Source organism: Brienomyrus brachyistius, chromosome 11, assembly GCF_023856365.1.
Source record: "Brienomyrus brachyistius isolate T26 chromosome 11, BBRACH_0.4, whole genome shotgun sequence".
Lineage (NCBI taxonomy): Eukaryota > Metazoa > Chordata > Actinopteri > Osteoglossiformes > Mormyridae > Brienomyrus > Brienomyrus brachyistius.
This window is the reverse complement of record NC_064543.1, coordinates 12,924,696-12,950,053: the sequence shown is the minus strand read 5'-3', so window position 1 is coordinate 12,950,053 and position 25,358 is coordinate 12,924,696. Positions and strand designations below refer to the sequence as shown.

Sequence of the window (25,358 nt, the reverse complement as noted above, 5' to 3'; positions counted from 1 at the left end):
TGCGTGGGAAACTGACTCCACTCATCTCACCCTGTATTACCCAGCAGGCCTTGCTGCTGGCATCCTGGTGTGTACAACACTGTCCCTTTTATAAAAAAAAACTGTGTTATAACCTCCCAGAATTATAATCCTGATCTGTGTCTCGCTGAATTTTACACATCAGCATTTATGATAGTGATTTTAATATTTTATTTAACAATAATTTTAAGGGTGTCTGTAGCATCGCTGTTTCATAATTGTGACATTCCCTTGCATTTATTATTATAGTTTTACATTTACAGAAAGGTCATAATTCCTTAGGTGCATGATTTTTTTTGTGGGAAGAACACTAGACAACTTGTGGTTTGACTGCGGAGCTTCAAATATTTAATGTAGAGCATCAGCTGAATGGTGAACGCTCTGGCTGACACACACACACACAGACACACAGAGGCCGTCGCACCATCATGTGAAAAGGGTGTGTGTCTGTAAATGGACCACTGACCCTCCTCACCTCCACTGCTTATGACAAGGCAGAATCTAATACCTCCTAATGGACAACCAATCCACAGCCTCCTATTATGTCATTATAACGTTGCTGAGACACCAGTTAGGTCACTCGCACCAAACACCTGCACTGGAGTCTGCCTTATAGCTGCACATGCCTGTGTGAGCACCTGCGTGTGTCAGGTGGAGAAAGAGTGTTCCATTTTCTAGGATAGAGGGGTGGCACATGGACCAAGAATTATCAGCTTTCCGTTCACCATGGCAGCCAGAAAAACCGACAAAAACAATCCCTCAGCACATTATACTAACAGCCCACACATTCGGGCCACTGCATCAGTGAAAGCAAGTCCTTTATTATTATTCTATATAATTCTGTTATATTCCTAATAAGTCATGCCTAACAAACTGACCGCACTAAATTATGCTGAGATTATAAGAACGATTTCATTCGGCCAGATGGCTGCAGTTTGTCTGTTTTAGCAGCAGATGAATCAATTGTGTACTCGATTAATAATGTATGTTGACTGTTCCTTAGTTGCTGATGGGATACGTAATCATTTTTATAAATATAAAAAAGCAACTATTGACCCAAAATCTTCAGATAAATGTTATCATATTTTTAGTAGTAAGGCTGTTCTGTATGTATGACTAGTCAGTCCAGACAAATACTGCCTAAAATGAAAATTCATGGCACCCTAAAAAACAGACGTCCCAACATGACTCACTAGGCAAAGGCCGTGTATCAGGATGGGGTTTCAGGGACACTGGCCCCAGCTGAAAGCTGATTGGCCCTTGGAGGGCCCCTCCCCGTCACTCACTCACTGAAAACATTTCATTGGTTAAGAATCCATGTTAGACAATAATTATAGCCCCTGTTATGCCCCCGACCTTAAAAAAAATCTTAGAATCGCTCTTCGAACTCAGAGACCCGTGTTCATTGCCTGCCGCTACCTTTTCTAGGTCCCTCCTCCAGGACGGACCAGATATGCTCTGGGTGGAGCGTAGAGGTATGGAGACGCGCTGCGGGAGACGCAGACTGCGCCTGACCGCCATGAAGCTCCCCTGCTCCTTCTGGTTCCTCCTGCTGTTCGGAGCCGGAGGCCTGGTTCTCTTCATCCACCTGCAGGACCTCTCTGAGATGGTGCAGCAACAAGTTCCAGGTTAGTGTACTTCGTGTGCCTGAAGGTCATCTCTGAGATGGTCACCCCTCCCTCGCATCCACTTACAGGGACTTTCAGCGTCTGTGTTGTGGGTTACCCAAGTGGGCCCAGATCAGCAATGGACCTAAAAATGAGCGATAAAGCATCAAATTAAGTTACAGCTTCTGACTGAATCTAGGTGCCTCGGTGGGTAGGGGCACAGGAACCGGGGCTGGAGCAGAGGGGATGTTTGCCCCCAATATTTAATTTGCCTTCTTCCCTCCTATGAACAAACCTTTGTATTAAAATTTATATTAAGTTGTGTCGCTCCCCCCGCCCCCCAATATCAAACTCTCTCGGAGGCCATTGTCAGCGGGTGTATGTACCTTCTAACCTAATCTCGCATTCTTGCCTGTATGCAGTCTACAGGATAGTTAAAAAGCCGCACATACACTCTGGGTGTAGACAGGAGACGTATCTCAGCATATCCTATTCCCACAGCTGCATGTGAATAAGTATTTTTGTTTAGCTAATTGAATCTTCAAGCACTATCTGAGAAGGTGGAGCTGCCGATCTTAATGTAGGCCTCTTTCTCAGCGTCTGCTTAAGAAACATACGCGTGCGAAGTGTAATTGGAGAGGAGCGCTTGACACCTTATTTTTAAACAAGCGTTTATACCTCACTTCCCTCGCCGTAAGAAGCCCTTAAATTGCTATTATTGCACTTTGCATTGTAGGAGTGTCATTAGCATTCAGTATATTTCACACTACATTTGCTTTCTTTGGATTGCGGAGGGAATTTTCTTTAGCTGCACGGACTCCGTGACAGGGCCTCCATTCTGAATAGCGGCGGAGCGGTTTGATAGACGATGCAGGCCGAGTGGCGCTGGCTACGCGAGCCATCAGTGTCAGGCCGTGTCGGAGAGCGTGTCAGCCCTTCTGCGGGGGCTCTCCTGGGGCTCAGACACTTCTCTGACTGACACGCTCTCAACGCCGCTGGGCCGGACCATATTCCGGTGCCTCTGCTGGGCCCTGCGCCAGCTTGCAGGCTTTTTTTCCTGCGTGTACCGGTCCGTTCGGCCAGGCCCACACACAGTCAAGTTGTTTTTTTTTTCTTCAGTGATTCTGGGAGTTTTTTGGTCCATAAGCACCTGTAGAACAAAGGAACTAGCATCACTGATGGTTTTTATTTCAACACAACAGCACCTGTTTCTGGAAATTGCAGCTCTTTTTACTGATTTGTCTCCCATAGACGTTCCGATAATGACACCCTTACAATAAACGGAAGGCAGAAGGGCACTGCTTCAGAATAAATCATATGGATGCTGCATGCTAAGCTAGAGGAGAGGATTTGGAGTGAATGATAACTGGTTTCCAACTCTTAGTTATAACAAAAAAAACAAAAAATAAACACGAGAGTAGGGGTGTATTTGTTTTGTATTTGTTTGCTGTGTTATATATAACACAAAATATTTTAACTAAATTGCACTTTGTGGCTGGTGGGAGTTTCACTTACATAAAATGTTCTGAGGGTAGAATGAAAATTGATTGGTTCAGAGAGATAAGCAATCATAGTGTAGAGGAGGTGGATCCCAGCTACTAGAGGTGGTGGGACCAAGAAATCTGATTGGTTCATCCCATCTCCTGTAGTTGCTTGGATCCGCCTCCTCTACAATCTCTCTGATCCAATCATTTTTCCTTCTCCACTCAGAATATCTTTGTGTGTGTGGCAGTCTGTGGTTAGGATTGAGAGCAGAATCACGTGACGCAGGACTGGGCAGGAAATAAAATGTCTGGGGAAACATTCTCCATTTCAAGCTGAAGAAAGGGAAAGCAAATGGATTCGTTCAGCAGAGGAAAGCTTTAGCTTGCTGGGGATTGAGACAGGCTTGCAGGATTGTGCAGGATGTGGCTGCGTTCGGGAGACTACAAGACACACAAAACAGAACAGGTGGAACCAATCACATGCCCCCCCGGTCCAAAACTTCTACATCAGAACATCGCCAGTTTGAGCCCCAACCTCAGCAGAACAGTCACATGTCCATGGGCCCTTGAGCGAGGCCCTTAACCCCCAGCTTCAGGGGCGCCGCACGTCAGCTGACCCTGTGCTGTGACCCCCAAGCTATGGAGAACAAGAGGGGGTGGGCGAAGAGAAGCGTTCCAGTGTACCTGTACTTGTGCAAGTGGCGAATAAAGCGCGTTTGTTTGTTTTGTTTGGAATACGCAAATGGGGTCCATTTTTTAAAATTGAAATTTCTTAAAACCGTTTTATCGAAGTTTTCGTATATGGCATAAAAAACAGCAGTGATGTTCCGTTTTTAAAAGGAATCAGGGACAAGTATTAGTGTACATTTTCAGTAGCTAAAATCGAAATTTAAAAACTAAATTTTTCTGCACCATGGGCTGGCTACACGCATGTGGAAGGAGAGCCACGCTACACGTGTCAGCGAGCACATCAGCCGTACACAGAGATGCAGAGCCAAGCATGGATTACAGCCAGACGCATAAGTAGCAGATTCATTTCTTCTTGGAGCTGTGAAGTTCGCTGATTCGTCACGACAACGGTGATTGAACAAGAGCGAGTGATGATGTTGCTGAAAGCGAGAAGGCTTGAATTCCGAGCTGATTCATGTTAGGCTATCAGCTGATTTCAAGGGACACAATGGAACCGTCTTAAGAAGTGCTCTAGGTGAGGGACACTGGCCTTCAACATACAAAGGCAGTCATCTGGAGAAGACACTAAGGGTCTAAACATTACGTTGATCTAACAAGCATGTACTATTACAGGGGGTGGGGAACCTAATCCTTAGAGAGCTGGGGTGGGTTTTTGGGATGGCCTCTCCATCAGCCAATAGCAGGGAGTCACCAGGACGAGAGTTGAGAACCACTGCTTTATTATTGGCTGATTGAGAGGTCATGCCAAAAACCTGCACTGGCTCTCTGTGGATCTGGTTCCCCACCACTATACTATTAAATTGTCATTTATTGACCACCTTAGAACATTACTAAGAATTTGTAAGGGTCTCAGATGGCATACAGTAATACATTTTTTCAGTTTATTAATATTAATATATATTTCCCTGCTCGTCCACTGCACTAGAGGCTTAGAGAGCACATTGGGTGCACACAACACAGATATAGCAGTGTTGTAGTAGTGATTTGGTAGGTGGGTGAGGAGAGGTTTGGGAACTGAACAGGAGTTCATCTAACCATCCAGCTAGATATCAGTGACTTTTTGGAGAACAGAAGGTTTTACAAGTATTTATCATGTTATTCTTAATTCGCACATGTTCTAAGGTTAAATTGTGTTTTTTGTTCTGAGCAAATGTGCACTTACTACCCAGATAAATAGCTTTAAACGTTTCTTTTGAGTGCCTAAGACTTTTGCACTGCAGTACTGTGTGCACTCCCATACACTAAATTTAATTCAGTCACCTGAGCTGTGCATATTTGTACAGTGTGCAGAGACCGGTGCTGTTGGGGTTAGAGTTAGGGTGTTAGGATGAGGCAGTGAAACTGCCTACTAAGGCACAATTCCATCCAAAAGCTAAACTGAGACATCCCCTAACAGTCTCTGCCATTATTAGTGTAATTAGCTATTACTGACTAATTACATACTGTATTGTGGTCTTTCTCTGGGGTGTCATACCTTAGCACGCAGTGTTATGTAAAATGCCCCCCTCACTGCCCAGATGACCTGGCAGCCCTGTGAACCCCTTTGTTAATAGCATTGTGTTTTAATAAATCATTCGGCGACAGCTTCTGTATTGGAAGGCTTTTTCTACACGCTTGGCCGGAACATGGTCCTCGGCTCCGGTCTTAACACAACAGTACCGTGACGGCTTGCAGCTTAAACGGACAACAATCTCTGATTCATTTTTGGAAATGAAGGACAGTAAGCAGAACGTATTGTTTATCGCCATGGGAACTGACACTGTACTGTCATTTTAAACTGAAGTTCTTTTTTCCCCCTGGTTTTGAAAATAAAAAAACATAAAAAAAAACATTTCTGTGATTCTTGAAGGATACTTTAGGAGAACATGGCAACACACTTCACTTTTCCTTCTTCCTAAATTATTTATCTCGGGTGTCCAGGCTAGAGGAAAATCCTCTGCTTTGTAAAGTACAAGGATGCATCTGGGAAAAGGATTGAAAAAACTGACCAAATGCAGCCGGTATGACCCATAATAAATTAATAAAAACAAAAAGCCAATGCTCTGGTAGAGGAGACTTGATCATCCCTCCATCCTTCCAACCACCCATTTTCTGTAATCATGCATCCATCAGACTGATGTTGAGCCAGAATCAGGTCTCTGAGAGCATAGGAGATGGTATTACTTGTACCGGATGACAGTCCACTACAGGGTTTGATCATATTAACCCAATCCAGTGCACATCAGCTAGAGTCCATTTTAATATACTGTACCTGTAGCCTCTTAATGGCTGAATTTAGAGGTAGGCAGAATTTACCTCAATTTGCATTTTCTCATAACTGATTCTATAGGAGCAGCTATCAGGACCACCTACGCAGCAACAGCGTTGGTTATGTAAAAGCCCAAAATCCTCAGCTATGGTTCAGAACTGAGCCGGTAGCTTACTGGGGTCTCACTTGGCTGACGAAAATATTGTAGGATAAGTGTTGGGGTTGGTGCTGAAACCTAGGGAAGCCAGGTGTAGAAGAGTTTGTGGAATCCATGGGGGAGATTGGTTCTGCAGTTCAGACATGCTCTGTTAGCTAACAGGCAAAATTCCAGGAAGTACGGTGCTGTATACTAAAAGGTGCAGTGCATACGCATTAGTGTTTTTGGATATTTATAATTTTTTTGTTACCTTCAACAATACAAATTGACTATGTGAAGATGTTCCTTTTTCAACATTTAATATGTGGAAGGCTTCACGTTTGCTGTTTGACAATTCTGTTACCAACCATGTTAACCCAGTTAATGAAATCCTCAATGTGCAATTCTTGCTACAAAAGAATACGACGATGTATCACTCAGAATCGCGGTCTTGCGGAGCAGTGAAAGCGAGTGAGTGCTATCATATCGGAGACAAATCGAGTTTGATCCAGATTTGGTAATCTGATGAAGAGACGGTCTCTCTGCTTACACTTTCTAACATTTATAATTCAGGAGGATGGTCTCATATCCGTATCCTGTTTGCAGCTGTTAATCACGGCGCTGTGTCACAGCCCAGCAGTGATACCAGCCTGTCACGACGCATAAAATGCGCCTTCCAGACGTCCCCGTGTGATATACTGCTGGGAGGGATGCTGCGTTTGCTTGGCTTCTGCGCCAAGCAGAACGAGAAATTTCAGGATGGTTACACTCATCTCCACTGAAAATGTTCTAAATTAGTCATTTGTAGGAATGAACATGGAAACACTTTACTCAAGGCTGTGTTTATAGCAATTTATAAACACATTTTTAACAAATAAATATGCATTTATAAAGCATTATAAACCTGCACTACAGATACCTCTATAATGCAGTACAAAACATTCTTAATGCTGATGCCAACCATTATAATGCATTATAAAGATATCTATAGTACATTAGAGATGAGAGCTTGATTGGGCAATCATAATGCATAATAAACATGGCTATGATGTGTTATGCCTTTTGATAAATATTTATAGCCATGTTTATAATGCTTTATGAATATATTATAATGCACTATGAATGTCCATCCATCCATTTTCCAAACCACTTATCCTACTGTGTTGCGGGGGGTCCGGAGCCTATACCCGAAGCAATGGGCATGAGGCAGGGAACAACCCAGAATGGCGGGCCAGCCCATCACAGGGCACACTCACACACCATTCACTCTTACACATGCACACCTACGGGCAATTTAGTAACTCCAATTAGCCTCAGCACGTTTTTGGACTGTTGGGGGAAATCGGAGTACCTGGAGGAAACCCCACGACGACATGGGGAGAACATGCAAACTCCACACACATGTGACCCAGGCGGAGACTCGAACCTGGGTCCCAGAGGTGTGAGGCAACAGTGCTAACCACTGCACCACCATGCCGCCCCCCCCATTATGAATGTGTTTATAAATTACTAAAAACATGACTTTAAGTAAAGTGTTACCAAGAACATTTTAAACGTATTGAATGCAGGCTGTCATTAGGATTGTGGCTTTGAATTCAGCCCAGTCTTGCTTAGGACTATTAAGCTTTTTGCTGTGTATGTAACCAAATGTTTTCTGTTGTCAGTCTCGTCATTTCCAGTGTAGGAGCAGTACTGTCAGGGCCAGTACAGACAAGAAAAGATGCTCCTTACAGATGATATGGGCTGATTTGTGTGTTTTTACGAGACTGAGGAGGGGATTTAGAATATCACAAGTGGACTGGTGCTCAGCGCCCCCCCTCCCCCCCACCTGCTTCTTATGAGGAGTTTGGGTGCAGTGGTACTTGAAAAATATTTTTAAGGTAGAATTTTTGGCTACGGTTTTGCAAGAGAAACCAGACGGGGAGTTTTTTTTTAACCCCCCCACCCCCCATTCTTCAGCTTCCACCGGTTATGAATAATGCCTTTTGTTTCAGGACAACTGAACCAGATCTTCAACGTCCAGAAGTCCAGTAATCCCTTAAGCCTTTTTTTTCACTTAACTAAGTCCAGTTCAGCTGTTCCTTAATGTAATTAAATTAATTAATAAATACATTCTGCACATGACCATGAGCTGTTGGTATGCAAATCCCTTTGCAACATGTCCCTGAAAAAAAAAAAAAAAATAATATCTCCCCATAATGTGACTGTTTCCAGTTGTCTTATGCTGAACAAGCAGGCAGGTTTCTCTAATTTCAGGCCATGACTAACCTTCCCTTTGTCACCCGCATTTCATGTCACGGATATATGATGACTTCCCTTGACCCAAAGCTCAGGGCCATGCAAGATCTGGTTTTCTATATACCTGATTGCAGATGAGAGAGGGACCAGCTGGGCATCCAAAGCAGACACAGGTTGCAGGTCTGAAGTTCTACTCTAGCTGGACCGTCTCAGTCGACTTACTGCTAACATTCCCGGTCTTCTGATACCATGCCTGACATAACATTGGGAAGGACTTATCAAAGTAATCTTCTCTGACATCTGCTATAATTTAGGTCTGTCTTTGGAAATTTTTCCATCTCTGAGGCTACTGAAAGCAAGCGTTGTGTTTATCTACTGGTGTATCGCAGCAAGATGACATAACCAGACAAATTGGAATTATGCACAGATGCATTTGTAGCTAAATAAAAGCCAAGGACATAGAAACACTGGTCTCTCTGTTTATCGCTTTACACGAATCACAGCGTCCGCACATCCGCGGCTCTTCAAATCCCTGATTTCTTCTCTTCATTTCACACTTCAAGAAATTGATTAGTGAAACCCTTACATCTTTCCCATACTGGCTGAAACAGAAGGTTTCCATCTGATAGGGATTCAAGCATGGAGATGACTGTCACAATCCCAGAACACAGATTCAGTACTCGAAGTTGGTATTCAGGCTAAGGACGATCAGGCACAAACAGGGCGATGAAGGGTAAGGGGGCGGTTGTGTGACTCAGTAGATTAGGGTTCTGTGCCCAGGATCAGAAGTTTACTATCCCGCGTTCGGCAGAATGTCACCATTGGCTCCTTGATCAAGGCCCTTAACCCCGGTTGCTCCAGGTACTGGCTACTGCTTCCTCAACTGCTTGTCACTTTATGTAAACACATCTGCAAAATAAATGTCATCGAAGGTCATAGGTCAGATACACAGGACTAAAGCTGCACCTGGAGAAAGGCGAAAATACTGGACACAGGATTTTCATATCCAAATAGGCAGTGAAATGTAGATGTAGACAATGATCAGGAGAAAGGATTCTGGTTTTCAATGACGTAGACAAGAGTGCATTATGGAAGGGATTGACAGTGGCGAAGATTTCAATGTGTCTAATTGATTTGCTGCTCTGGACCACTAAAAGCCTGCATCTCTGTGTTACCAACACATTTACTGCCACCCGCATTTATATCCAGAAGCAAAACATTTCCCAAAGTTTCCTGCTTGAACTGATTTCTTAGAACTGCAATTAGTATATGAGACCAAAGCTCTCCTTCCATAAGGAATTCCCTGAATATTATTACTGCAACAGCTTTTCACAATCAGTAAGGGCTGCCGATTCAGCAAGGGTGTGTTTGTTTACCCCTGACTCTCCAGCGTGAGCCGTTCCGCAGGACTGTGCTCTAGAGACTGACCACTCAGGATGATGCAAGTCCCTGTAAGCAGCACTTGCGCCTCACCTATATCCATCACCGCGTCCTGCTGCACCTCTCCATGTTTTCGCCAGACCTCAGCTTGCCCATATCTGCATGTATTTCCAAGTGTTTACACCCGGCCAACAACCTGAGATCTGACAAAAACATCTGGCAGGATCCGACCGGAGACAATTCCTCATGCCAAGTGGGAGTCTGTCTTCTAAAACAGAGGGGGAAAGGGGCCAGTGAAAACAGGACATCAGTCACAGAGTCGCCTGTACTCTAATTGGGCACTTTCATCATAATGTGTCCAGTGTACTCTCAGTATTCCGCAAATGTTTCACCTTTAAATAGAAAATTCCAGTTTCTCATTTGGAATTAAAGTGCCAGACTTCAGAGTCTGTTACTGTGGGTATTTGCTTAAGACCAGGTTACTGATGTAGTTCCTATGTTGTCGTCCTGAATTAAAGAATATTGTTTCATTTATCAATGTAGTGCCAGTTTGTGTGTATTATAATTCCTTAGAAGGGAAGGGGTTGTACCATTAAGTGCTTTCTTGGAAAGAGCATGTGTCCATGACTGCATTTTAGCTGTTAGTCTTGAATGAGATGTATCACTGTGAAAGTATTCGCATTATTATTATTATTATTATCATCATTATTATTATCATCATTATTTGTTTTTCAGTTTGTTTCGCGCTGTTTTACGTTAGCGCCATAAACATTAATTACACAAGTTAATTAGCATGGGAGCGTGCAAATCCACCATAGTTAATTCACTGTCGCTGAGCTCTTTGGCAATACAGCGGGAGAACTTTCTGTACAGTGTCTGAGTGTCTTCTGGAGCGAGGAACACCTCGTGACGAATTCACCTGCTTAATTCTGAGTGCCGTTTCCAGGCCGACTGAACGCCCCCCCCCCCCCCCCCCGTAGTTCAAATCATCCCCATCTCTGGTTTCACAACCTTGTCGATCCGTAGCATAGGAGCCACAAAAGCCCTACAGTAATGGACACTGGCATCTGGCCTTATTTTCTGCATCTCCTGGCCTGATTTTGTTTGCCAACCTAACCTATTTACACCAAATGCAATCCCCAGACTCTGCTCTGGCTGATTCCTTCCCCCACATCATCCTACCTCTGTGTTGTTGCACGGGTCTGGTGCCAAATTGCTTTTTTAAGTGCTTTTAAAACTGAATCTGGTACATGTATGAGAAACAGAACAGCGGCAGTGTATTCCTCACCCGTACATATCAGTCACTTTGGTTTGACTCCTGAAGGCACTTTGCTTCTAACGAGTCTCACAATTACTCATGCCATCACTCCCAGGTTAATAATTAAACATGCTCCCAATTATATGCAATTGTTTTTTCTTCTCGGTCTTTGCTGCCTTGAAATGTGGCAAAAATGTAATAATAAGTGTGGCTTTTGAAATGGCTTTACAGGGAGTTGTAATTTCCCACTAAGAATCAGCATGACCCATTACTTCTAGCATCTAGGAAAAAGCCCAGTACTGTGAAACCTAACCTTTTAAATGTCCCACCATTCCGTTCGACAGAAAAACCCGGAAATATTTGAGGTTTAATGATCCATGAGCCATAAAATATAAAATACACAAAACACAAAGCACTTCAATAACAACAAGAAAAGCAACTCAGAACAACATTAAACAAAAGAGTGTGCAGTTTAATCTTAGGGAAAGAACGAACGCTTTCATCTTGTTTTTCTGATCGTTTGCTTTTAGAAAAAGCATCCCACTCGATTAGGAAGCTCAGTTTTGGCATTAGACATGTAAACAAGGCAAGACAATGCAGTGAAGAAGAAGATAGCCTTTGTGTGAGATTAAGTAATCTGCCGAACTGGCTGACACAGTGGAGAACCGGACCCAAACCGGACCTTGTTTCAGCTCAGTGCTGATCCAGCTGAAAAAAGACAGACTTCCCACTCCATTCTCAGACTCCAAGCTCATAATTGCCTTCATGCAGTGAGATAAACCCACAGACTCATGGCAGTGAGGGGAACGCACACAATGCAGCAGTACACTCTTACTTAATGTATTAATTACCCAGAAACCAAGTGTTACTACCGTTCTGTTCATTAATCAGTCATAACAGGTCATCTACTGTATTTCATGCAGTTAGTACATTTATTCATGATTTGTACTTGAGTAGTAACTGCAGGGTTACCAACTCACACACATGGCATGCTACTCTCACTTTCTGACTGTCACGCTCATGTAAGACATCTTGCTTTAAATCTGTATGATTCCATTAGAAACCTAAAATTAACTGCATCAAAAGCACTGGGGTAGTTTGCAAGCCCTACGGACTATTTGTAAGGTAATAAAACTGATACATGCATGCAAATGCGTGTGCAGTCTCGTCTCGAATTAAAAATCTCACTCCAGCCAGCTGACCAAAGTTGGCAGCCCTGTAAATAAGTTAGTAAGTTACTTGCGTCCACTCAAGTAAAGTGTGCGCTGTAGAGTCTGAGGCTGCCTAAGTACAGGAACATGATTCCCCACGGCCGTGTCCCCCGTAAACTTTTCCAGGTGGTGCGTCATCTCTGTATACCATGTTCTCTCAGGTCATATTCTCCCTGCCACCTTAGCATCAGAGCAATTAGCGGGGCGGCCGCTTTGCATGAGGTCACAATGAAGGAGGGACAGTAAAAGCTTGGATGAGCAGTACCGGGGGGGGGGTGTTCTGTTCCACTACGTGTTTAGCAGCTGCTCTGGCAAGCTCTCAGCATCCCCCTTCCTGTCATCCTTCTCTGTCTCTCTCTTTCTCTCGAGTTTCCTTGCATGTCTTATTCTCAGTCTCAAACATTAGCTTATCGCCAACTGCTGGCATCCGTCCTAGATGCCGAAAGATGCCTTTTCACGGAGTCAGCTTCCCGCGTTTCTTGGCTGAGCGCCCGTCGGCAGAAACGTCAGCTGGGATCGAGGACGTCCCTCTTAACTTGAGCCATCGATGTGACTGGTCTACAAATAAAACAATATGTGAGCTGTATGGGTTTTCCTCACCCATACAAGCAAAGACGTCCTAGCGACGCTTTCAAGATCCTGCATGTACTCATGTTTATCGCCCCCCCCCCCCCCCCCCCCCACTCCATGAAGACCTTTTCTTGTAAGACAACTGATCAATCAGGACAGGACTGTTTACAAAAGCTCTCCAACAAGCATCAGCATGTAAACAAGCCTCATATGGAGCCATTGAAGCCGAACATCAGCATTCATTCACAATATTTACATTTCATCCAAATAACGGAGAATGAAAATACTTATATATTTCTTTAATGCGCATTAAACCGATTTTTTATCTTTTTCTTTTTATTATTATACATTTATTTTAATTCGGATCCCAAGGACGAAAACTCCACTTCTGGCAGCCAAGGTCTTGTTTTTCATTAAGTTCAGACTGTACATTTTAATATATGTAGTTTTCATGCGAAGGTCGTTAAAGTCCATTGCTTGGCATTAACGCTGATATTAATTAGTGTAATTAGGGTAGTGTTTCAGCACAAAGTAATAACAGTGTATTCTTTTTTTCCACAGAAATAAAACAAAACAATCTGTGTTAGATTCCCAAAAGAATATTACACTTTCCACTACATTCTTTGCGATAAATACACGCTATCAGTAACTGTAAATTCTGTGCGAAAATCATAAATATGACTTGAAGCCTTGTTATTTGGGTATAAGTAGGTAAATTCACTTAAGGTTTATGGGTAATTTTTCATCTGGACATATTACTTGCTCCGGCCTGTTAGAATGATCTCTGACTATTTTGCTTTGTTTAACCAAACTGCTGTCTAATAAACCCTCGTATTTGCTTCAGTCACACATCGTCTGGGATCACTTTGAATGTTCCACTGCTTCTTTTCCGGCATGAAAATCTCCTGGATATCAGAAAATGATCTGAGTGTCATATAAATTTGAGCGGCAGAGATGTTTACCGGCTCCTTGCGAGCAGGATCCTGCCAGAATTACGGCACCGAAATCTGCATAAATGCAGGATGGAGGAAAATCACATTATATCTCGTATTCCAACTTTGCATCTGTTGCAAAAGCAGATTATTCAGAGCCGTTATTCCAGAGACACTTGGCAGCAGTAGCAGAGGCATAAACAACTGCCTCCTGACCTTAAATATTCAAATAAAGCATTTGGATAATATGAGCTCATGACGACTGGTACTCTGCCTTTCGAATGAGCCGTAGCGGAGGACACCAGTCAGACAGGAACACTTACTGGGACTGTTCCCCACTGCATCCACAGGGTAGCCCAATATGAAAACAAATCTTTTATACAGTAGGATATTAATTTCTGTTGTGGACTTAGTATTGTGTTGTATGCATGAAAAATACCCATATAGCCTCTGACATTTCTGAGATGTTACATGTTGTGTGGGCAAAAGAGTTTGGAACACACAAAAAAAAGCTGTACTGTATTTTTAAAGTACCTTAAAAACTGTATATGAAGTCGGCCGTGTGCCGTGACAAATTGCTGTATATAAGCACGGAGGCTATATCCTAGACACCCCCCCCCCATCTACAAAGTGAGGATTGAACAAAAAAGGTAATTAAGTTCATGCAAATATTCTGCTCTATGGAAGCTATTACTGTGAGCTGTTATTGTAAAATGTATGGGAAAATGGCTTTTTTTCCCCACTTATTACGCTTCAAATGACATCAGTGAGGCATTATACATGAAAGTGCTTCAGTTAGGTGTATTGTGTGTTCAGTTTTCAGTGTGCATAATTAATTATTTCTGTGCGATATGCACGGACTATGTTAAATTCACTAGCTTGTGCGTTTACCAGCGTGGCTGCTGGCAAAAAAAAAAAATAGGTGGTAAGAAGATAATCCATTTTATAGTCGTACAATAGAGATGTTTTCCAAAGAATAGAAAAAAAACTCTGTTTTTAAATTACACAAAATTTTTTGTAATAAATTATTTCAGAGTTACTTGTTGCATAATTTTATCTGAAAGACAGAGTTGGTATTGTCTCCTCTACCTTTATGGACCAGCCTCCCCTGAGCAAGAAATACTGTGAATGTGAAATATTATGCTATAGATACAAACGTTATAGGAGCAGAAGGCTAATGCATGTGCGGAATGGCTGTTTACTTCAGTACTGTAGCTGGTAATTGAATAACTCAATTTCTAAATCAAATAAAATTGAGCTTATTTTGGTTATTAATTATGCACAGCTGTAGATAGATTCTAAAAGGTTTTAGGCACACAAATTAAATTAATCAGCTTTATTTGCTTAGCAACAACGGATTAATTTTTTTTCAGAGCATCTGTAAACATTCCTAAACGTTGAAGTTGATAATTTGAAAATGGAATATATGATATTTTTTTTAGGTGTTATGTGATGACTGGAATTTAAATAATTTTTGGCTTGACAGATTAGATTATCGTAATGTGTAGGTATGCCCGTACTACTGAGGACACCGAGGTCAAGTCTTCAATATTTTTTCTAAAACGATCCATTACGGGGCACATCTAGGAAGGGCTTACACTATTGACCTCTGTATTTTAAAAATCCTGGCCATGGCTGTGTGTGTGTGTGTGTGTGTCTTGATACCTGCATCTGACTGTAATTGGGACGCGATTTGTAGGGTGCTATGCATTATTTCAAGTTGATTTGAAAACAGAGGAAAGTTGCTAATAATAGTAGAATGTTGATACAGGTGCTGTAAGTCTTCAATAAGTCAAATCAAGAGTGTACGGTAAACTGGAAATTCACTGAGATTTGGTTAATATTTTGCTTATTTTTAAAGCTTATTTTGCCGCTGCATATTGCAAATGAATTTCCAGACTTGAGTTGTGAGGAACAGATGAGAACCAATTGAAGATGAGTTGTTCTCATTTGAAACACATATGCATTTGTGATAATGAAAATATATATTCTGTAGACAAATCATTAAACCTACTGAAGTACAATGATTAATTCAGTCCTTTAATCTCTTGTAGCCTATTGGGAAGTGTAAAAAAAATTCAACTAAAATCAATTATTACTGATTTAACTGAACAAATTATACTTTTCAGGTCAACAAAATCATACTAATCCTGAAGTATGAAAAACTGACGATATTTAACCCAAATAAATGAAGATCTTTTCTCAGAAAATTCCTCATAGGAATGTAGAATATTTATACAACAAACTCACCTCATTCTAATGAATGAGGTCAGCAGGGCAAACAAAGCCCCAAGATTTTGTGCTAATGTTTTGTCCGTGGATTGGAGGATCGTGGATGTCAACGAGAATTTTTGCAGTTAGTCTGCCGCAGCAGATAACTCATTTGGGGTAGTTAGCCATCAGAGAGAAATGCGTCATGTGAAATTAGGCATAAATAAAGGATAAGTATCAGATTCTCCACCAAGCTAATCCCACGTCAGCTGCATGCAACTGACCAGAGTTTTGTTTGAAGCTGTCTTTCCATCTCCGGTCCTCACTGACCGGCCCTGCAGCCACACTGAGGCTTTTTCAGTTGATTCTTTCTCTTTCAGCATAAATCATTTTGCACAGTTAAAATCATAATTTAAGAGGTTGGTATGGAAATGCTAGCCAGCACGGCGGCTCGGTGGGTAGCATTGTAACCTCGCTGGGCTGGAGGCCAGATCGCTGCTTCTGACACTGTTGTGTTTCTGTGTTTCTGAGAATTTCCTGTATGAACTCTGGCTCCCTCCTCTAGGTAGCTGAATCAGTACCTGTGTATTTCCCATAGTGTACGACTGTCTGTGCATGTCCTGCGAGGGACGGGCATCCCGTCCAGCGTGTCCCTGCGCTTCTGGGGGTAAGAAGTTATAAAACATATATGAACTCAGGCATGGTTATAAATAACTAACACCCATCCATAGTATATGCTGGCTCCTGGTACATCCTGGCTTATTGTGACCCATTTTCCATCTCAGGGTCTCAGCATAAATAGATATATAAATAAATATATGCATAAATAGATATATAGCACAGACAGACAGACAGACAGACAGACAGACTGACAGACAGACAGACAGACAGATAGATAGATAGATAGATAGATAGATAGATAGATAGATAGATAGATAGATAGATAGATAGATAGATAGATAGATAGATAGAGTATATGAATAGAAAGATCACCATGATCCAGTACCTTTTTCCATAGAAATCAAGCTGAGTAACTAAGACCGTTTTGAAACAGTAATACTATCCACATACATCCGTGGGTGGCAGTTGCCATAGTGCTTACATGGCAACCCTTTGGTTGTCATGCCTGTTGTCGCATGTTTCCGTTTGTGTGCATCCTTGGGTGTCGGCCCTGCAGTGCGGTTCTTCAGACTCTGCCTGTGGTTCCGCTTGGCCAGCCCTCCTGTCGGAACTCAATAATATTGATAGGTTTGAACAAGCCCAGCACCACAGGTGACACGTAGATCAAAGCGCCACCTCAGGTCAATGAAGATCATCAGTTTATCAGCAGGGATATTTGCAAGACTGGTATAGGGATGCATTTCTGCAAAGACAGCTGACGTAGTTGGGTAAGATTTCCTGTTATCAGCTAGAGAACAGATCCCTGTGACAGGCAAAAGGCAGGTGGGAGAAACTTTATTTTTGTTACAAGGTGGGTGAAACTAAATAGAAAAATGACTGTTTGGGGATGTAAACCCAGTGCTCAAGTCTTAGGGCTATAGCCAGAAGCAGTCTCAGGTCTATGAGTAAAAGAGAAAAGGATTAAATGTTAAAGGCTTGAATGTGATTGGATAAGAGGTCACTTGTCGCCTGACTGGGAGTCCCTGCCCCCCTCCCCCACATATTTCACTATACGACACCATACTGTCAGCACCTCCCAAGATTTAACTGTGTTTACTGTCACTTCTGGAATTTTTGTGCAATTACTTAAGAATTCAGGTTATAATATAAGCACAAAGGCTCTTACAGAGTGCAGCACTGTGGAATCCATCGCTAACAAGGTTAGCATTGTGTTGGCCTTAGTGATCTGTCTGCCATTTAATGCAGAGCGGTGAGCAGATCTGAGAGATGAGTTTTACTTCTTCTTGAAATAATTATTTGACAAGTAAATTAAACTCAATGTAAAGTTCAATGCTACATAGTTTGGTCTCACTCAATGGATTTGTATTTTCTGCATTTATTGTAACGGTGATTTTGATTTAGTAAATGAAAGACATACTGTAGGTTTTTCACCCTAGAAAACTGAAGATATCTGGAAAGATATGCAGGGCATGCTGATGTAATTCATGCAGCTCTGCATGTGAGACCCTCACTCCCACCTGTGGTGCAGAGTACAGCATGTTCTGCTCTCAGCTGATTTTGAATCAGATGGCAGTGCTCCAGACCTACCCGTAACAATTACAGGCTAAGTGCTGAAACTGATCCCGGGTCATGGGAATAACGTCTCCCCACCAAGCGCCTGTTGCAATGGAGAAGAGCAGCCATGACCTCCAATCCACCCCAACCCTATCTGGGAATAAAATAAGTGAAGCATTTAAGGCCCTCAGCTGCCGGAGCTGATGACAGGTGGCAAAGCCGAAAGTGCAATTTGCTGATTGCAGAAAGATGAGCTCGTGTCACCGGAGATGGTCGCTTCTTATCGGCCGAGAGTCTGTGCGTGACAAAGCAAGAGAAAAAAATAAAAATACTGCCCAGCTCCCCTGAGAAAAACACTAGTCCAATTATACTAATTGTATTATTGTTTTTAGGTAGACCTTCCAGAGAGAATTAAGAAAAAAACGCTCAGAATGGATAAAACCTAAACACTGAACGCTAACTCTCAGAAGGACAGATACATAAAAAATGTAAAAGTTCGGAAACAAAAACATAAACAAACAGACGAAACGGCCATTAGCCGGCAGTGTCCACCAAATCCCCTTAGCCAGGTCTCCTGAAAATTGGCCTTTCAGTGACCCCTGTGCTCGACGCTGGCCGACACGCCTCTGGTCGTGTAATAACGTTACCGCGAGCTCTTTCGCAGGATGCAGTGTGGGGGTTAGGTGAGAAATCAAATTTCTCCAGTTCTCACAAAGGGAAACCACTTACGGTCCCAGCAGCGGCAGCAAGGATGTTAGTCAAGGACACGACACCCGGGACGGGGAGCATTCGCGGCTGTACTTAAGGCTGTCTCATTGCCCCCCCGCCCCCCCCCCCCCCCCCCCCCGAACTGGAGATATTGATTTCTCAGCACCAGCCATAAAGTCTGAAATGGATACCTTTGCATTACGTCTTTCTTCAGCTGTCTGGTGTTTGTTTATGGAACGTGCTCCATGGTCTTATACTGGCACATGATTCACCGGCTTAGCAGCTCTGTTTCTGTGAAAGTGACGCACACCGGCTCACCAGTGGAGTCACTGGCCTTTTCTCGCCGTGTTCATATGTTTTCCTGCTCCGCGCTCCTCCCAACATCCTTTCGTGGGTTGGTGGAGGTGAATTGCCTGCACTCTTCGATTGCGTGGATGAGTGTGTGCCCACGGTGAACCGACACTCTGCATCCTATAACTTGCTCGGTGCCCCTGTACTTCCTAGGAGAGTCTTCAGATTCACAGCAGCCCTGGAAGATGTTGTGGAAGAAAGTAAGAAATGAGATTTTGAAGATTCAGAACCTGCAGGCGATGAGGTTACTGTGCACTATCTTGCAGAAATTTGCTCAATATAGTAGCCAGTGGGAGGTGGGTTAAACCAAACCGTGCATAAAATGAAGCACAGCCCCACCCACCACAGGTTCAGAAGACCGATTTCACGGTCCTTATAGGAAGTCCAAGGAAAAGTGTGTTATTTTGCTACAGGTGTCAAGGTGTTTGGTGTACATCTGTGTTTGGTCGCGCTGGGTGAGTCATTGATTACCAACCAAAATAGGATGCTTAATTCTCCAAGTGCCCGTTCAGTTTCTGAAATTCTTTTATTGTGTGTCGAGACCCTTAAAGGGTCCAGAATCGGAATACAATTGTTAGCTTTTTATTTTATAAGTCAATAGCAAAGATGAGAAATGTGGATTTCATAACACTGGCTCATCAGGTAGAAAACTGAACAAGCAAACATTACAATAATTTGCATTGCAGAAAAAAATAGATTTTCAGTCTAAGATGAAAGGCAATGAACTTAGTCCTTGTACTTTTTTCTCGGGCTCTTACATTCATACCTTTTGGTCCCTTAAATCGGTCACATGCCACTAAAATTGGCATTAATTGGTCACAGGTGTTACAGCCTTTAAGGATTGTGTGAGACTGGTAGCCATCTGTCATGCTAATCCTGCTGAAACAGTAGCTTTCTTTAACTTACATTCTGACTACACAGAGACGGCCACCGGCCCTTCTGCCTGTGGCTATAGTGGCAAGACTTTACTTAAGGTAATGTTTTTTTGTAATTGTATGCATAAAGCATTATAAATATGGTTGTAAATATTTAAAAATAAATAAAACATTATAGCCTTGTTTATTATGCATTATGAATGCCTTATGAAGCTCTTATCTATAATGCACCATAGATACCTTTATAATGCAGTACAAAGCATCCTTAATGCTGATACTGACCATTATAACACATTTTTAATGCATTATTATCTGTTATAGATGTGTTTATAAACTCTTTGGGTCATGATCCAGATCTTCATTGGCAAAGGGAGTTTACTACTACTATCCTGTCCAGGGAGTTCCCCTATCTTGTGCCCTGTCCTCCCTGGGATAGGCTCCAGGCACCTCATTCGAACCCATGCTGGATAAGCTGCTGGAAGATGGATAAATGGATATTAATCATTTGTTTTCAAATTGGTAATTAGTATGAATAACTATCATGAACTGGCATAGTTACGGGGCTTTGTATTCATGTCATTAAGCATGCAAACTGTGCTTCAGATTGTAGATTTGAATTAATATATGTCAGTCTTTCCTAAATAAATGCAATAAAGAAATAAAATTAGGCAAATTTTGAACAGGTTGTAGGTATATCTAAGAGCGAACGCCATACATCATGCCCTACAAAATCCTTTTTTATATTTTTCATTTTCAGGGTTGGCTTTAAATATTGACTCGGAATTCCTTAATTGTTTTTAAAAGCCCAGCACAGAACCAGCTGAAATGCTTAAATCCTTAGCAATTGTGTAATCAACACAAGCCGAACACCTACCTCCGAAAAGTCCAGCATTGTACCGACCGGGCAGCCCATTGTTCCAGCATGTTCTCCAGCAGATGGCTGATAAATAAACCAACAAGGGAATCAATAACGAAGACCTGCGGGCAGCCACTGTGATCGGCATCGCGGCGTCCTCTGCGGCTTCAGCTCGTGTTCAAAAAGAAACAAAACAAAAATCAGATATGCTGACATAAAAGTGCATTTCAAAATTCGGAGCCTGCTGTTTTTCAGTTATTACGACTAACGTTAAAATTGCAGTTGTTAGATTTCTGCTGTTTTATTGTTACATGTTTGAAAATTGATATGATCTCAAACTCCAGGGAGATATATATGTATTTCTTTTACTCTGGCTATAACAAACGAGAATTCTGAATCGCAATTTAAATAAGTGAGGTCAACATCACAGGAGGAACCTGGAGATGCTAAAAACAGTTTCATCGCATCCTGTGCGTGTTGTTCATTCATGGATAAAATCATAGCACTGTGTCTAAATTGCACTTCACTTTATTGCCACATCAGATTATTTAAAGACTCATTTATGTTATGTTCTCTGAATGAGTAAATTGGGTAAACCTACAATTTAAGCAGCTTTGGAAAATTGCATAGGCATTAAAATGCAATTAAAAAAGTGCATTAATACACATGTGCTAGATGCAGTTGTGCTTTTTTGGGTCCCTCCTACAGTGTTGTGTATCTTATTCTCATTCAGATGTGAAGCATTTAGAGTAAGTGGGCTGTAATTTACCAATTACATAAATGATACTTCACTCAGCTGCAGCTGACTGAGTTTATATAATAAATTAATCATGCTGTGCGCCTCCAGTTCACTGGTGCGTTTCTGTTGGTTAAGAAGAACCGGCATTGTTTGTTGTCAGTTAAGGTGGCAATTATGCCAGTCGTGTTCATTCGATTTTTCACGTTTCACGTTATCTGTCGGTGGTGGGTTGGGACTCTTCGGATCGTCTGCTCCACTGAATGCCGTCTGTCAGAATGCAAGGAGGGGGTGATTACAGGGGGAGGCCTGCATCTGGGCTCCTCACCCACTTGTTAAGTAAATAGATGTAGCCAGCTCTGCTTGTTTGACCTAGAAAGGGGTGCAAGCACTGGCGGGGGGGGGGGGGGGGGGATCCAGGCCTGGCAAGATGAAGGTGGCTGGTGGGTTGGGTGTAAGGCACTCATGTGCCCGGGGGAGGGGGGGGGCGGGAGTTGATGTGAAGGTAATCCAGATGGCTGGGGTGATACACATGGTCACTGCTGACAACGGAGGCGGGTCTGCCCCCCCACTCTCCCAATCCCAGGCAGAATTAAAGCAGCCAGCATCACCTACAGTATAGCACATGCTTATTCAGGTGCATCGGTGCAATTAGCGCACATATGCTGCACACCAATTACCTCCTTCCCTGGCTCCGACAGATGATCTCTGCGCAGGTCTGCCTTCCATGACGCAGCCGCCACTCCAGGGCATTTGCGCACAGCTGGCGAGATTCCCCCACCTCTTGCTGGGCAGCATTAATCTCAGTTGGTCTCCTGCCAGCCATCCCGTTTGTTATCCTCCGACGTATATTTTTCAGGACTTTGAGCACTTTTGATGTGACTGACAATATGTGCCTGACAGCTGTCCCTCGTAAATTCGTAATTCACGGTTTTTACAACTTCATTAGTCAGCTCTGTCTAACACTGCTTTAAGTGACATGTCCACAGGTTTCTGCCCACCGGAGAACAGCCCTTCCAGTTTGATTCTTGTGGACATTGCTGCTTTAGTACATGTGAATCCACCTACAATTTTAATTCACCCAATAGTATCTGAGTAAATGGAAGAATTCTGCTTCATTTCAAGTTTTTCATTTCCTGCCTCATTGTAGCGAATGGAATTTTCACCCTAAGACCCCTAACAAAACTTGACGGATATTTGGCTAAAACACCACACATGAGTCATACTCTATTCAACACACGCACACGATAATGCGACAACACACGTAGGCATCTCAGATTGCACCTGCCTGGTCTCAATTTATTAATATTTCTCAAGGGGGGGGTTGGGGTGGGAACGGGGGGCTGCTTTCGTCAGGGAGACTGATGGCACGTCATCAATCGAAAAGAGTCCAACTGGTTCCGGCGTGGCGAGCGGCTCAGAAACTCGCACAGCTCTGTCACGCCGATCGGGGTGCGTTTCTTGACGAGAGCAGTCCCAGGGCTGAAAGGCTTATTGAGAAAGTGAAGGTCTGCGGCCAGTCTGGTTTTATTGTCTTCAGAATTTAAAGCAGAGCTTCACTGTGCATTCGCAGGTGTGTGTGTGTGTGTGTGTGTGTGAGTGTACGTGCCTGTATGTGTGTCCAAACAGGATTCTAATCGAGCCGTAAGCAGCTGAGTGGTAGCATGAAGGCCTCTTCACTTCAGAATTGCATGCCCACTCAATGGCAGACGGGGGGGGGGGGGTCTCTCAAATCCACCCTGGTCAAGGCACTAGGAGGTTCATGAAGCGTCACTCTTAACATTCCTAGCTTTGCACCACACGCTGCGCTTTCTCTATCAGTGTGTAACCGCAAGGTATTAATGGGCAGTTTCTAGCGTTTTTTAAGGTGAGGGGCATTCATCAGCCATAATTCATACAGAGAGGGCAGCCCTGCCATTAGCCAATGATGTGTTTTGAATAGATGAGTGACAGGGAAGGTGGTACCCAGAGGGCCAATCAACTGAGGCCAGTGCCCCTGTGGCCCCGCCCCTATACACACCTCTAGTCGCCATGTTCTTAGCACCTGACAAAATAGAGTTCCTTCCTCAAAATACGGCTCCTCTCTGTCTTCTCGCCAGCTTCCAGCCATTCTGGACACTTTGATGGTCTGACAGATTGTTCCAAAGATCCACATCACGCCCCGCCCCTTTTTAATATCACTGTTTTACGTCGCTCACGAGGTTTTTTTCCCCTCACAGTGATTGCACCGAATCTGGGATTGCAGCCCGTCACTCGTGAGCGATAATCTCCATGAGGTGTGTGCCTTAGCCTAAGAGCGCAGTAGGTAAGGCCACAGCAGTGTCTGACAGCTCCCCCCCCCCCCCCAGAATGACTCCTTCCACGCCAGCAGGTCCAGAGCTGGAGCCACAGCTCATTATATGTAAGCCGGTGTCTGTTTCCGTGGCCAGAGTGGTGATGGCTGCTTGGAAGACAGCCCCATCAATTGTGTGTCAGTCCTTCTGCCAGGGGAAGTGCGGGAAGAACGTGGCGAGGCAATAATTACGGGCCCTGGGCTGTCGGTGTGTGGGGGTGTCGGTTTCGATTTTGGAATGCAGCCTCATGCACCCATCACTGGATGCAAGACAGCAAGCCACGGGCCCCCATGCGATAACTGCAGCGGCGCAGTGAAGGCTAATACTTGCCCTTCTGGACACGGAAAGGAAGTGATGTCATACGTTTTCCCCCACATATGCTATTTATTCTACCTTTTCTTAACTATGGACTATAAACATCCAATATTAGGCTTACACAAGACTGAAGAGGATGCCAGCAGTAAGACTACTTGTTATTCTATTGGTGTATGCCACATGTGATTACGGGATAAGTCTCCCGGTAATTACAGAAGTTGAATCTCAGACAAAGCACCCTGGGTGTCTGACCCTGAGGACTCGCTGTGTCTCATACACTCTCCCCATTATCTCCCTGCTCACACAGCCACGATGTGCCATGATGTCAGTCTACTAATGAAATCAATCTGAAAACTCATAAGACATGATGCAACATCTCAGCTTGACTCCAGCAAAAAACCTGGATGGCACGTATCATGTATTGTACAGCCTGCCAACACTTCATACTAAGTTAGCTTTATATGTGTTTATAAGAGTGAAAGCTTCAGGTTGACCAGTGGGGACTTGAACCAGCAACCACCTGACAACAGATAGCCTGACCCTGATAAAACTGGGAAAGTAAGGTCCTCATAGCAATTGAGTTTAAGGGCTTTTCTCACAGGACCAACAATGAGATCACTCTACCAGCCATGGGATTTGAACTGGTGACTTTCAGGTTACCAACAGCGAGTTCTAACTTATCACACAGGTTCCACTTTTGAGGGAGGAGGGTTTCAGCAAGAGTATGAGTGATTCCTAGTCTATTCATGCATGTAAGGTGGGCACCGAACCACTCCAAACTCCACGGGACCCAGACTTGTTTGCACCCACGTTATTACACTCATACATTAAGAGACACACTGAAACTGCAAAAGGAGACGCATGCCAACAATATGTATTGAGTCAGACCCTTGGTACAAGCCCAGGAATTTACCTGACTCATTTAATGTTTTACAGAACAGAGAGACACAGCATAGCATTACTCAATCACATGTGGAATATTCACAGAAAATTACATGGAAATTACACACAAGTGGACAAACCAGA

At 43.2% G+C, this 25,358-nt stretch overlaps 1 protein-coding gene and 1 long non-coding RNA gene across 4 annotated transcripts in view; both read left to right on the top strand.

The window, feature by feature from the left end:
- The window catches only part of LOC125751873 (carbohydrate sulfotransferase 8-like), a 151,421-nt gene that overhangs the window by 37,646 nt on the left and 88,417 nt on the right, over positions 1–25,358 (top strand). For both annotated transcript variants that reach the window (XM_049031269.1, XM_049031268.1), the window contains exon 2: positions 1,447–1,646. In XM_049031269.1, coding sequence (XP_048887226.1) covers positions 1,447–1,646 — 200 coding nt within the window. The remainder of the gene's footprint in view (positions 1–1,446; positions 1,647–25,358) is intronic.
- On the top strand, positions 19,166–21,683 carry LOC125751878 (uncharacterized). 2 transcript variants are annotated; one of them, XR_007400802.1, is made up of 4 exons: positions 19,166–19,672; positions 20,139–20,191; positions 20,414–20,611; positions 20,850–21,683. It is a non-coding gene; the product is annotated as an uncharacterized LOC125751878 (long non-coding RNA). The 2 variants fall into 2 exon arrangements; XR_007400801.1 differs by having other exon boundaries at positions 19,166–20,191.